Below are 14,087 nucleotides of genomic sequence, written 5' to 3'. Positions count from 1 at the left end.
ATTGAACAGACGTTATTGCAGGGTTGTGCTGGTAAATTATTAGACACTCTCGTGGATTAGAAATTCCATTATGTAGAACCGGTGCAAGGGCTCTTTTCCCACCTAAGTTCTGCGGTTTAAAGTGAGAATTCAGGAGCAAAAGCATCTCTTACAAGTAGGCTAAAAACATCTTATTTGTAAGGCAGAAGCAGCCAGTAAGGCTGATGTTCACAATATGGTGCTGTCGCACAAAGTGGCTTTTCTTTAAATGCCTCATAATTCCCGAATAAGAAAAATCTGGCATATTTTACACTTTGTTAATGTCCTTTATTCTAACAGCAGAAGGCTTAAGAGCGTAAAATTTGACATATTGACGCGAAATCAGTTGGCATGTACGTGCACGGGGGTAAACTCGGCCGAACTACTCGCCGGGTTTAGGTCTGGCGTATGCTCCAAAGATCTTAACATCTACCGTACCCCGTACCTCAAAGAAATGTCACCCAGCTAGTACAAGCTAGAACAGTTAACCAGAGACAGATTGGCAAAAAAACGTCTGCATTTAGAAATGGCTGATCCTTGGAGAACGCCCGCGCAACCACGTGCTTACTCGCTGTCGCCACAAGGGACCAGTGTCATCACGTGCCAGCTTATTTCGCGCCAATAGTACGCCTATACGCTGGGATACAGCAGGCAAGACCGTTTGATACAGCTGCACCTCCTTCAGTTTATGCGTTACGTTTAAGTACTACACTCACTCTATGTAGAGAAAACACGGGGAAGGCACGGGTTGTAAATAAAAGACGACGAGCAAAATAAGAACAAGGTAAAAGCGGCAGCCAGCGTTTCGACAAGGGGACTTGTCTTTTTCGAGGCGACATATGCTTTCCTCGGCATAGTATCACCAGCCAAAGGACCACCAGCCTTTATGACAACCGGACCACCAGCCTTTACAACAAAATATTCTAATGTCCTCCCAAGCATAAGCAACATATTACGAAAAATACCACTCAATATTTTCAAGTAACAAGCCTCTGAGAAAAGCGTTCCCGGTTGTACCAAAGGTAACCTATCACCGCGACAGAAACATTAAAGACGTTTCGCGCACCCAAAAGTCAACCAACACCATTCCCCCGTAATAAAAGCATGTTCCCGCTCCAGGTGCAAGACCTGCAGGCACATTCAAAGTGACATTAAAATTAACATCACCACAAAAAGCTGCACACACGAAGTGAAAGCTAGCTTTACTTGCACTATATCCGACGTTATTTATATGCTTCAATGTTCCTTCTGTAAAAAGCAACATATCGGTGAAATGGGACAAAGAACCTAACCTAACCTAACCTAAAACGGATGTCGCGCGGACACAGCTAAAAATCTTCCCAAAGGCATTGGCGAGCATTTGAACCAAGCAAGTCATAACTTTGATAAACTGAAACTCTACATCGTACTGTCAAATTTCCGTTTTGCGCGTGAGAGAAAAAACAGACAATCATACCTTATCCATAAGTTCAAGACATTGCAACCAATAGGCATAAACGTTTCAAAGGGAGCTTTACAATCTATTCGCAATGCTAAATTTCAAACTATACGCAGCATCACTTAGTTATTTTTCATTCGCTTGCTTAGTGTTCTTTTGCTTTTTTACTCTTGTCTTCTTTTCTTTTGTTCTTTTAGTTATATATTTATTTCATTTTATCATTATTTCTATTTTTTCATAAGCACCGTTTTCTACCTCCTTCTTTTATTCTCTATTGTCGAGACACAATACAACAGGATTCCTACCGATAACGTCGCTTGTCAACAGAGCACGATCCCTCAACAAACTCGTCTTATATACCCCACGTGACACACTTAGCACTCAGTCACAACAGTGATGACATCAATATCAACCACGTAAACAACAAAAAGCAGCGTTCTTTGGCTGCCGGAACGCAGTGCTGGCTTTCTCTGTTCTGAAAGAGCGCTCCTGGGGACATCTGAGATATCCTAGGGACTGCTTGTGAAAAAGAGGCGACACGCGGGAAAACCAGGTCAATACGAGGGAATTTTGGTACCCAGGAGTCTCGAACAAGGTTACCACGTGTCCCCTATAGATGGCGCCACTACAGCCGTCGCTGGCGCTTTCTGCATGCGGGTGTCGAAAGCTAAAGCAACGTCGCACAGAACCAAAGCTGTCTGGTTGTCGTGCCGAAGCCGCATCGTTAATTTATTGCACAAATTGCTCTGAGCCGGTGAGCGAGGCATCCGTTTAACGTGAGAGTAAAAGAAACTAGCTCATCAAGGAGCTGCGACTGTGTTTCAGCGGCGAAGGAGTTTGTAAACAACGACGTAGCCGGCATTCCCCGTCGCGTGCTTGGGCAACGCCCACCCGGCGCATTGGAGAAAGACGCTAACAGCGACTGCGCTTTCCCACTTCGCACTCATTTGGCCAGCGAGAACGTTGGAACATCGCTGCGAGGACCGCTGTCAGGTGTGTTTCTTCCTCTCTCTCTCTCTCGCTTTCACAGCCACTTTTAGGAAGTGTCTGAACACTTTATATTTCACCGGCTTAACGAACAACGGCAGCTATTCGCTAAGTTATACCGGCGTCTGAGCATTTAACTGCACAGAGGTAAGTAGCTAATTCATAGTCAGAAAAGATAAAGGAAGTCTACTGAACTGGCGAATCTTAAGGGGCGGACCTTTTACTTAAACAGTGATTATTGTAAAAGTTGCTAGATTTTATCGTCTACAGTTTTTTCGGGGGCCTTTAGCGTGCTTATTCTGGCTAATTCGATTTTGCTGAAGTCCCAAGCATACAGAAGAACTGAGTTCAGACGACACGAGTTGATTAAGCGTGTACACAAGCACGATGGATCTTCTTATTAACAAAAAAAAAGACGTATAGGTTCACACTTAACTTTGGTGGTTGCATATGTAGTTTCCGTAATGCATATTTGTGCCATAAATGGCGTTTACTTGTAGTACGATACTCCTTATATATGGCTCTCTGCCACACTTAGCTCTCTACCAGCAAGAAAAACACAGTGTCGCCATTTGAACTGTTTCACTTCAGCACGTGCATGCCGCCAACTGAATTCGGCTGTCGCTTCGGTGGTGGGAAGTGCGGTGAACACATCTGACCAACCCAAGTTGTGGGCCTAGATTGACTACACTCCTTCACCCCCTCCCCCCCCCCCCCTATGGCCGAGTCTTTGCTTTCTGTAACTATCTTGCACTTTCTTTTGTCGCGAATACAAATAACATTAAGCGTGGAAATTCATCGTCATTATCGTTAGCCTATTTACGTCCACTGCAGGACGAAGCCCATCGGTGTCAAATTACCTGTCTCTTGTACAAGCTGACCCCATCTTACGCCTGCGAATTTCCTGATTTCATGACGCCACCTACTTCTCTGCCATCCTCAACTTCCATTTTCTTGCCATGGTATTCACTTTGGGAATATCATAGACCACCGCTCACCAGTCTTACGCATTAAATGATTTGGCCAACTCGATTTCTCTATTACTAAGAGAATATCAATTCGCCGTTTCTTCTGTAACCGACACGACCGTATTCCTGTGTCTTAACGTTAACCTTATCATTTTTCGTTCCGTTGCTCTTTGCGCGTTAGTTGCTTCTTGATCGTTTTTTTTTTTTTTGCTTAACTCCTATGTTCCCGTGCAATAGTTTAATACCGGCAGAATGCATCGATTCTATGTTTTTTTTTTTCAGGATTAACGGTGACTTCTTGATAATTACTCGGAAATGCCTTCCCCATGTGCTTCCGATCCCCCCCTCCCCTCATTCCCCCTTTTTTTCTTCTTCTGGAAGTTTCCTTCTTTGACTAATGTACTCTTGCACAGCTTGTAGGGGCTTACTATCGATCACGAGTTTTTGTTCTCTTGACAAACTAGTGATCATTGATTTAGTCTTCTGCGTAGTAACCCGTCCTCCAAACTGATACCTACTTTCAAATAAGCAATAAAACCGCCCTACAATGTATATTTCAACGAGCCGGCTTCTATCTAAGCCAGACGCGAACATAAAGAAAATAAGACGACATCGATCGATGGACGGGCAAGTTGCCAGCGCGCTGTCTGGGTGTTTGACCTCAGATGGAGCCAGAACGTCCATGCCGACGAGTACTCCTTGCGATGTCGCACACATACTTCACAATAGAGATGGACTGGGCCAAGCGCAAAACGCGTGTCGGTCACTATAAACGCGAAACCTGCGTCGTCAGTGCGTCGATTGTCGCTACAAGTTCATCATCATCATCATCATCAGCCTGGTTACGCCCACTGCAGGGCAAAGGCCTCTCCCATGCTTCTCCAACTACCCCGGTCATGTACTAATTGTGGCCATGTTGTCCTTGCAAACTTCTTGATCTCATCCGCCCATCTAACTTTCTGCCGCCCCCTGCTATGCTTCCCTTCCCTTGGAGTCCATTCCGTAACACTTAATGACCATCGGTTATTTTCCTCCTCATTACGTGTCCTGCCCATGCCCATTGCTTTTTCTTGATTTCAACTCAGATGTCATTAACTCGCGTTTGTTCCCTCACCAATCTGCTCTTTTCTTATCCCTTAACGTTACACCTATCATTCGTCTTTTCATAGCTCGTTGCGTCGTCCTCAATTTAAGGAGCACCCTTTTGGTAAGCCTCCAGGCTTCTGCCCCGTACGTGAGTACTGGTAAGACACAGCTGTTATACACTTTTCTCTTGAGGGATAATGGCAACCTGCTGTTCATGATCTGAGGATGCCTGCCAAACGCACCCCAGCCCATTCTTATTCTTCTAATTATTTCAGTCCCATGATCCCGATCCGCAGTCACTACCTGCCCTAGGTAGATGTATTCCCTTATGATTTCCAGTGCCTCACTACCTACCCTAAACTGCTGTTCTCTTCCGAGACTGTTAAACATTACTTTATTTTCTGCAGATTAATTTTTAGACCCACCCTTCTGCTTTGCCTCTCCAGGTCAGTGAGCATGCATTGCAGTTCGTCCCCTGAGTTACTAAGCAAGGCAATATCATCAGCGGATCGCAAGTTACTAAGGTATTCTCCATGAACTCTTTTCCCCAGTTCTTCCCAATCCAGGTCTGTGAATACCTCCTGTAAACACGCTGGGAATAGCATTGGAGAGATCGTATCTCCCTGCCTGACGTCTTTCTTTATTCGGATTTGGTTGCCTTCTTTATGGAGGACTATGGTGGCTGTGGAGCCGCTATTGACATCTTTCAGTATTTTTACATATAGCTCGTCCACCCGCTGATTCCGTAATGCCTCCATGACTGCTGAGGTTTCGACTGAATAAAACGCTTTCTCGTAATCAATGCCAGCTATATATAAAGGTTGGTTATATTCCGCACATTTTTCGATCGCCTGATTGATAGTGTGAATATGGCCTATTGTTGAGTAGCCTTTACGGAATCCTGCCTGGTCCTTTGGTTGACGGAAGTCTAAGGTGTGCCTGATTCTTTTTGCAATTACCTTAGTAAATAATTTGTAGGCAACGGACAGTAAGCTGATCGGTCTATAATTTTTCAAGTCTTTGGCGTCCCCTTTCTTATAGATTCGGACTATATTGGTGTTTTTCCGAGATTCCGGTACGCTCGAAGTCATGAGGCATTGTGTATACAAGGTGGCTAGTTTCTCTAGAACAATCTGCCCACCATCCTTCAAGAAATCTGCTGTTACCTGATCCTCCCCAGCTGCCTCCCCCCTTTGCGTAGCTCCCAAGCCTTTCTTTACTTCTCCCGGCGTTACCTGTGTGATTTCGAATTTCTCTAGACTATTCTCTCTTCCATTATCGCCGTGGGTGCGACTGGTACTGTATAAATCTCTATAGAACCCCTCAGCCACTTGAATTATCTCATCCATATTAGTAATGGTATTGCCGGCTTTGTCTCTTAACCCATACATGGGGTTCTTGCGAATTCCGAGTTTCTTCTTCAGGGCTTATAGGCTTCCTCCATTCCTGAGAGCATGTTAAATTCTATCCATATTATAATTCCTTATGTCAGCTGTCTTACGCTTGTTGATTAACTTCGATAGTTCTGCCAGTTCTATTCTAGCTGAAGGGTTAGAGGCTTTAATACATTGGCGTTTCTTGATCAGATATTTCGTCTCCTGCGATAGCTTACCAGTATCCTGTCTAACGGAGTTACCACCGACTTCTATTGCACAATCCTTAATGATGCCCACAAGATTCTCGTTCACTGCTTCAACACTAAGGTCCTCTTCCTGAGTTAAAGCCGAATACCTGTTCTGTAGCTTGATCTGGAATTCCTCTATTTTGCCTCTCACCGCTAACTCATTGATCGGCTTCTTATGTACCAGTTTCTTCCGTTCCCTCCTCAGGCCTAGGCTAATTCGAGTTCTTACCATCCTATGGTCACTGCAGCGCACCTTGCTGAGCACGTCCACATTTTGTATGATGCCAGGGTTAGCGCAGAATATGAAGTCTATTTCATTTCTAGTCTCGCCGTTCGGGCTCCTCCACGTCCACTTTCGGCTATCCCGCTTGCGGAAGAAGGTATTCATTATCCGCATATTATTCTGTTCCGCAAACTCTACTAATAACTCTCCCCTGCTATTTCTACTGCCTATGCCATATTCCCCCACTGTCTTGTCTCCAGCCTGCTTCTTGCCTACCTTGGCATTGAAGTCGCCCATCAGTATAGTGTATTTGTTTTTCACTCTACCCATCGCCGATTCCACGTTTTCATAGAAGTTTTCGACTTCCTGGTCATCATGACGGGATGTAGGGGGGGTAGACCTGTACAATCTTCATTTTGTACCTCTTATTAAGTCTCACAACAAGACCTGCCACCCTCTCGTTAATGCTATAGAATTCCTGTATGTTACCAGCTATATTCTTATTAATCAGGAATCCGACCCCTAGTGCTCGTCTCTCCGCTAAGCCCCGGTAGCACAGGACGTGACCGCTCTTTAGCACTGTATATGCTTCTTTTGGCCTCCTAACTTCACTGAGCCTTATTATATCCCATTTACTGCCCTCTAATTCCTCCAATAGTTCTGCTAGACTCGCCTCACTATATAACGTTCTAGTGTTAAACGTTGCCAGGTCCATATTCCGATGACGGCCTGTCCGGCTATATGAACGTCCTATATGAACGCTACAAGTTACTTGTGACGAATCTCGGGTAAGAGAATTCTTTCTGCTCTGTAGACATGGCTGGCTCGCTTTCTTCACACACGCAATGACACACGCACACACGCACACACGCACACACCCACATACCAGGGGCGTAGCCAGAGGAAGGGGCTTGTGGGGCTTCAGCGCCCCCCCCCCCCCAAAGTGTTTTCGTGCTGCCATGCACCGCAGACCAAAACAACCCCCGGCGCTTGAAATCATTCTGGATTTTGCCTAGAATGGCGGGGGGGGGGGGGGGGGGGGGGGTCTCTTTCACGCTCGAAAAGACATTTCAGCGCGAAGATGGCAAACTCGGGCTGGATTTCGCTGCAGCACCCATGCACCGGTAGTCGCATAACGCGAGGAGCCCCATCCGAGCACAAAGATTCAAGGTAGTTTTGGTGGCGAGCGGGCTCGTCGCGGCATCTAGCGGAGGCCGAGGAATCTACGGAGCGCATGGATTTGAATCCCGAAACTGTATTAATATAAAGTTCTCATAAGCTTCTGATACAAAAGGTGCCTTGATATTCCCAAAGTCGTGCTTTCGATTTTCTATTCCGGAACTTTGTGGGATTAATGTTGTTTAAACACTTGACGCCAAAGCTACACCAACTTTTCTAAGGTCGTACGTCTGACCACACAATGGGACAAGCCAAATCAACACACTATCAGAAAAGTTGACAAAGCATGCAGCAAGCATTTTTTTAAGTAGTAACAGTAACTTTACTCAAATAACCAAAACTGGTATGCGACAACGTCGCAAGTTCTATGAGACGAACCGTTATGGTGGTCCATTTGTGCAGTCATGTCACAGAAAAGAATATCAACACACCACCTCCGCCAAAGGCATTAAAGCCAGCAAAGGTAACTACGTTCTTATTTATTTTTTCTTTACCTTGAGCTTTATTCGCGAGGACACATTGAACCTCTTCAATTTTCCTGTTCTCGCTACCCGCGGGCTGCCAGAGCCAGCCACGGCGCATGCGTATTTCTCGTGTTGCCCCGACCACCGCGCGGCGCCCTTCGATGCGCGTTTGTTTTCGCCTGGCAGAGTTTTGGACGCTTTCTGGAAAGCACACGAGTAAAATAAACAATGGTCGCTCGCCGCCATGACTGGGGCGACTCGACTGATTGCAACATGTTCGCTTCAGCGCAACCTCTCCAGAAAGTTTTGTCTCGCCGGTGTAGAATGCCTAGCAGTGTGCGTGTGGTTCTCTGTGGACCAAGGATAGGATAGGATAGGAATAAACTTTATTTGTCCAACGGTTGTTGATGTTGCTGCCCGGGGCTAGGCTGCCAGGGTTCCATCGCCCGAGGAAAATCTTTCGAGATCGTCGGCAACGGATCTGGCCCGCTGGACGGCCCACTCCTGGTCTTCGGGTGCCTCGCTGAGGAGCGTCTCACGTTTTCTTCGATATTCCTTCGGTAGCCACATTAGGTGCCCAAAGTAGGCATTCGATTGTGGCCAACGTGTTTTCCTCTGAGTTTTTTTTCTTTTCTGTGCTCCAACCCCACAAAAGAAAAAGAAAAGACGCTGTTGCGGCGCAGCGAATTGCCGCATTCCGAAAGTTCGATTTCGTTACTTCTTCTCTTGCGGAAAGTAGTGGGCCACTGGATGCTTCACTTGCCAGATACTCTTATTATATTATTGCGATCGCAATTATATCGACACTCGAAGCTCATTCCTGCCGTCGCCATCGCCCTCATATTCCGTATAAAGTCCAAGGGCGATAACATCGTGTCCACGTGCCGCATGCTGCATGTGCGAGTGAAAACGTAGGGGCGAGGGGGGGTGGCATGGGTGAGCCGACGCTGGTGGCTGTCTTGTGTGCGCAAGGGATAACAAAGCGGGGAGGATGGGCGCCGCCTTCCGTCGCGCGCGATACATTGGGGGGAGTGGAGGGAAGGGCAGCGGGCCTTAGGATTCTGTCACTTGTGAATCTGTGATCTCCCAACATGTTTATTTGCCTTGTTTGATGCATCATATATAGTGACTTTTTCTTAGATATGTTGATTTATTGCCGACTTATACGTGTATTTAAATATCTTGTTGCGAGGTTTTGTGTATACGTGTATAGAACTTTGTTTCCGGTGGCATTTTTTTGCCCTTTATCAAACTCGATCTTCACATTTGTATATTTTGTTGTATCTTCGCATTTCTAATGCACGAGGCGAGTCAAATGGCAGTGAGCCAAACCACCCCGCGCAATATTGGTCCGGTTCATTAACTGCGAGGAATGCGCGTAGGACACAAGCATCTTTCATTTACAAAAATGACACGCAGGTGCAAGAATAAATGTTCTTTAGCGCTCTCATACACTGGGTTGAACATGGTTGCGTGGCATAATGGGCGCTCCAAAAGTTGAACAGCATGGTGTCGTGAGCTTTTGACAGCTGAAGGTGTCTCCCAAAAAGAAATTAGTCGCCGCATGGCTGCCGTGTACGTTGAACATTGCATTTCGCTGGCCACAGTGAAGCGTGTGAGCAGACGGTTCAAAGAAGGACGTGAAAGTTGCAAAGACGATCCAAGACCGGGCCAAAGCCACAGTGCAATCACCCCCAACACAATTGCAAGGTTTCATGAGTTGATCAGACAAGAACAGAGGGCACGCATTGATGAACTGGCAGAGCGTGCGAACATAAGTCACGGTTCGGTACACACTATAATTCATGAAAATCTGGGTTATCGGCTCTAGTATGCGCAATGGATGCCCAAGATTTTGAGCCACCGCCAGAAGACGGAGAGGTTCGACGCTACCTTGACTTATCTGATCTGGCATCAAAATGAGCGTGACGACTTCTTGTCTGCAGCTGTCACCGGAGACGTATCATGGTGCCACTATTACGTGCCTGAAACACGACGGCTATGCTTAAAATGGAAACGTTCGAATTGACCACCCCCAAAGAAAGCAAAGGCTGTCATTTCCGCCGGAAAGGTGTTAACTTTTTTTTTCGATCGTCAGGGGCCATTAATGATCGACTTTCCTAAACCTGGAGAGACTGTCAATCGTTTCCGAGATTGTGAAATGCCGGATCGGCTCCGTGCCGCAATCAAGAACAAACGATGTGAAAAATTGACGAATGAGGTCATCTTGCTCAACGACAATGCCCGACCCCACGTCTTTGATGTGTTTAACACAAAACTAGCAAGTTTAAAGTGGGAAACGTTGCAATATCCGCCATACATGCCAGACCTATCGCCTTGCGATTTCCACATTTTGGGGCAGGTGAAAAAACAGCCCAATGGAGCCAGACTCGTGTCGGACGACGACATGAAAGAGTCACTTACAGAATTTTTGATGCAGCAAACCAAGGATGTTTATGACACTGGAATCACGCGACTGGTTAGCCAGCGGCACCAATGCCTAAATGCTCATGGAGATTTGAAAATAAAATACCCCATTTGTCATATATTGGCATTGGCTCACTTTCGTTTGACTCACCCTCGTATATTTTGCCGAACTCCTGCTTTTTGTATGTGCTCTCTGTTGCTGCTATAATTTCGGCGCAATTACTGAGAATACACGAACAGTGACAGCTGCTCCTGAGTAATACATTAAAACAAAGAATGGCGCCATTGAAGTTTTTCCCTGGCCGTTGCATATGTAGAAAAATGTGAACAAGGTTGTTTAATGACAAAGTCTCATTAAAATATTTGGCCTCAACTTGTTCATTTCACAATCTTACATTTTTCATATCAACGCCATGCACTGCTTTGCTGGTGTCGAACTGATATAGCTCTAAACTTCGTGAGATATTTGCTTAATAAATGCACAAGAAAGATAGACGCACACACACACGCACACACACACACACACACACACGCACGCACACGCACACGCGCGCACCCCCCCCCCCCAACACACACACACAAAACACAAGAACAAAAATTAAAACTTTTGGATTTCGCAGGGGGATATCATCATTTTGGTACACAAGACGGCACACGTCAACTCTTTTAAGAGTCTGGAACAGATAACGATTATATCTCTTCACTCTGTTATTACTTTGCAAAAAAAAGTATTAACACTACGTAAGAATGCCTGCCCCGTGTGCCAACAAACTGAGGGTACAGCTCTGTTGTGTTGAGGCACATTTCTCACATGTGCTTTTCCTATTTGGCAGACGGAATAGAGAAGGCATTTATGATAAAAGCACTGGGCCCATATGCACAAATAGCTCCTAAGCTAGAATTGTTCGGAAGAGCAAAAAACAGCCAAAAGTGATGCTGTACTTATTAGTTAAGGTGGCTGACCAATAGCAAAGAGCACATACGAATTAAAAGCTTTCACAAGTTGGCCCCTCAGAGTCGGGCTACCTACTTTGCTGGTTTCGAACTGATATATAGTTCTAAAGTTCGTGTGATACTTTCTTTACTTATTAAATAGACAAAAACATAGCAGCATTGGTATCTGTTATTTCTGGCACTACATTTGGGACATGCAACTGTATTCCATTATGGAAAAAATATATATGTTACTTGTCTTGACAGTGCGTAGCGTTCAAACATTTGATGGCAGCATCATGAATTATGTTGAAAAAGGAGTTGCGGTGCTAAAACGACAAAGAAAAAATCACACTCTGACAGCGCTGACGTGCAACTAAACGTTTATTGCCCAAAGTGCGAACGCCAAAAGGAAATTCTTCTGTTCAACAGAAAAAGAAAACGTGGAATGCCAGGCAATCTGTTTAGCTCATTTGCCGGTTTTTGGATTATCTATAAATTTTATCAAAAAGATTTGTCTGTAAAGGCCCCACTCAGCTCACACATTGGGCACATATCATTATATTCCACGTCACTTCGCGCACGAAGGCGCCGTGTGCCTGCTGAAATGGCCACACAAGCCATGCACGAGCTGCTATTCGAAAAGTTCGTAACGAGCAACCGCTTAGTATTTAGCAAGGTAACGAGCCCAAACAGGTCCCCATGACGTGAAATATGATTATTGTTTGCTACAGGGCAATTAGTGGCATGCCTGGTACTTGAACAAAAAGATCAGCGACGCATTCCGCCTGTTTCTGACAATAGCGAATACAACCGTTCCCTGCTACCAGCACTTCTTTAGAAACGAGTGCTACGCCTGTGAGTTGGCACTGACACCAAGCAGAGTCACTTCTTAATTCATTTATTCAGCACTGCAGTGAATTTCGCAATGTGCTGATGCCTGCATGTTTACTACTGCTTCGCTGCATAAACCCTGCGTTCATCGTTCTGGCCTTAGTGACTTAGGACTAATGACTTAGTGACTTAGTGACTTAGGGACTAATTTCCGCTAGCGTGGTTCGCTCCCATTACAGGACTCTCATAAATCTATTTCACTTCCCTGCAGGTATTTCAGGCATGGCCGTCAACATGCTTGGAGATTCCGTCCTCAATTTCGCCGTGGACTTGTACCACCAGCTGTCGCCAAAGGGCGCCCATAAAGGGAACGTCTTCTTTTCGCCGTTCAGCATCTCGGCTGCTCTTTCAATGGCTCTTGGAGGCGCACGGAACAGAACTGCCAAGGAAATGTCGGCAGTCCTTCGAGTCGACGGCGAACAGATGCACAACCATTTTTCGGACTTCCTCTCGAAACTACCATCCTACGCTGCCGACGTGAAGCTCCATGTCGCTAACCGAATGTACTGCGAACAGACGTTTCCAGTCTTGGAAAGCTACCTGGCTCTTTTGCGCGACAGCTATGGTGCTACTATTGAGTCCGTCGATTTTAGGAATGACTACGAGAACATTCGACGGCAAGTCAACGCCTGGGTTGAACGAGCCACAGAATCCAAGATAAGAGATCTCCTTCCCGGAGGTAGCGTGCACTCTTTTACCACTCTTATCCTGGTAAATGCCGTCTACTTTAAGGGCTTCTGGGAGTCACAGTTCAACCCTGATGCTACTCGTAGATCTGATTTCCACCTGGACTCCAAAAACAAGAAACTGGTTGACATGATGTACCACGAGGGCCGCTATAGCATGGCCAGCAGCGAGGAACTCGGTGTCACGGCCCTGGAGATACCATACCGAGGCGGCAAGACTTCCATGGTCGTGCTCCTACCCAACGACGTCGAAGGACTGTCCAACCTTGAGGAGCTGTTGACGGCGCCGAAGCTCGCGAAACTGCTGAACAATCTTGGCGGCTTTGTGAACGTTGAGCTCTATCTGCCAAAGTTCAAATTGGAACAGACGGTCGGTCTGAAGGAAACGTTGCAAGAAATGGGCATCAATGATTTCTTTTCGTCGGAAGCCGACCTGTCCGGCATTAGCGAGAAGGAAAATCTGTCAGCTTCCGATGTGGTTCACAAGGCGTTCGTAGAAGTAAATGAAGAGGGCACCGAAGCCGCCGCTGCCACAGCAGTAGTGATGGTAGCCTGCTGCATGTCCTCTATGCCGCTACAGACCTACAAATTTGTTGTGGATCGGCCGTTTATGTTCCTCATTCGTAGCTGCGACCCAGATCTCGTGCTCTTCATGGGCTCCGTTCGCGACATGTAAGTGAAACAAATAATGGGCTTTGCTTCGTTGTTGATCATTTTTATCGATGTCACAAATGGCTTGCCGATTGACTATTCCAGGGCATAGAATATATTGCAGAAAAAATAAATGTTGCAATAAACCGTTTTACGTTGCTGCAACGTGTCTGCGGCTCTCATTTCACAGGCGGGGCACAGCATGTGTCTCTTCGTGACCCTACGTGTACAATGATGTCCCATTATTACCAACAAACACTTAACGCGTTTCTTGACGGCCAGTAAAAATTGCTGTGGTCAAATACCTTAGACCATTCTTCCTAATACGAAGAATAAGCTTTAAATACATTGTGGAGCTTCTTTATATTCAAGACGCCTTACGTAAAGCCCTTGCCGACATGTCTCTATGAGACTTTGTATGGCCGATAGTACTTGAAACGCATACCCGCTTTCATGCATGCCCGCTTGCCCATCCGCTCCAGAGCGCTAAACCTTCCAGCCTCGTCAAA

General features: G+C 46.0%; 1 protein-coding gene across 2 annotated transcripts; it reads left to right on the top strand.

The window, feature by feature from the left end:
• The first annotated feature begins 2,098 nt into the window (after nt 1-2,098).
• On the top strand, nt 2,099-13,743 carry LOC142587747 (iris-like). 2 transcript variants are annotated; one of them, XM_075698971.1, is made up of 3 exons: nt 2,099-2,449; nt 4,581-4,655; nt 12,453-13,743. In XM_075698971.1, exon 3 carries the CDS (start codon nt 12,464-12,466, stop codon nt 13,601-13,603), a length of 1,140 nt encoding a protein of 379 aa, XP_075555086.1. In that variant the 5' UTR covers nt 2,099-2,449; nt 4,581-4,655; nt 12,453-12,463; the 3' UTR covers nt 13,604-13,743. The 2 variants fall into 2 exon arrangements, with proteins under 2 accessions (XP_075555086.1, XP_075555085.1); XM_075698970.1 differs by lacking the exon at nt 4,581-4,655 and having other exon boundaries at nt 2,100-2,449.
• The last annotated feature ends 344 nt before the right edge of the window (nt 13,744-14,087 follow it).

This window comes from Dermacentor variabilis, chromosome 7 (genome assembly GCF_050947875.1).
Source record: "Dermacentor variabilis isolate Ectoservices chromosome 7, ASM5094787v1, whole genome shotgun sequence".
Classification (NCBI taxonomy): Eukaryota; Metazoa; Arthropoda; class Arachnida; order Ixodida; family Ixodidae; genus Dermacentor; species Dermacentor variabilis.
Note: the sequence above shows the minus strand (reverse complement) of the source record. Positions and strands in the feature narration are given on the sequence as shown.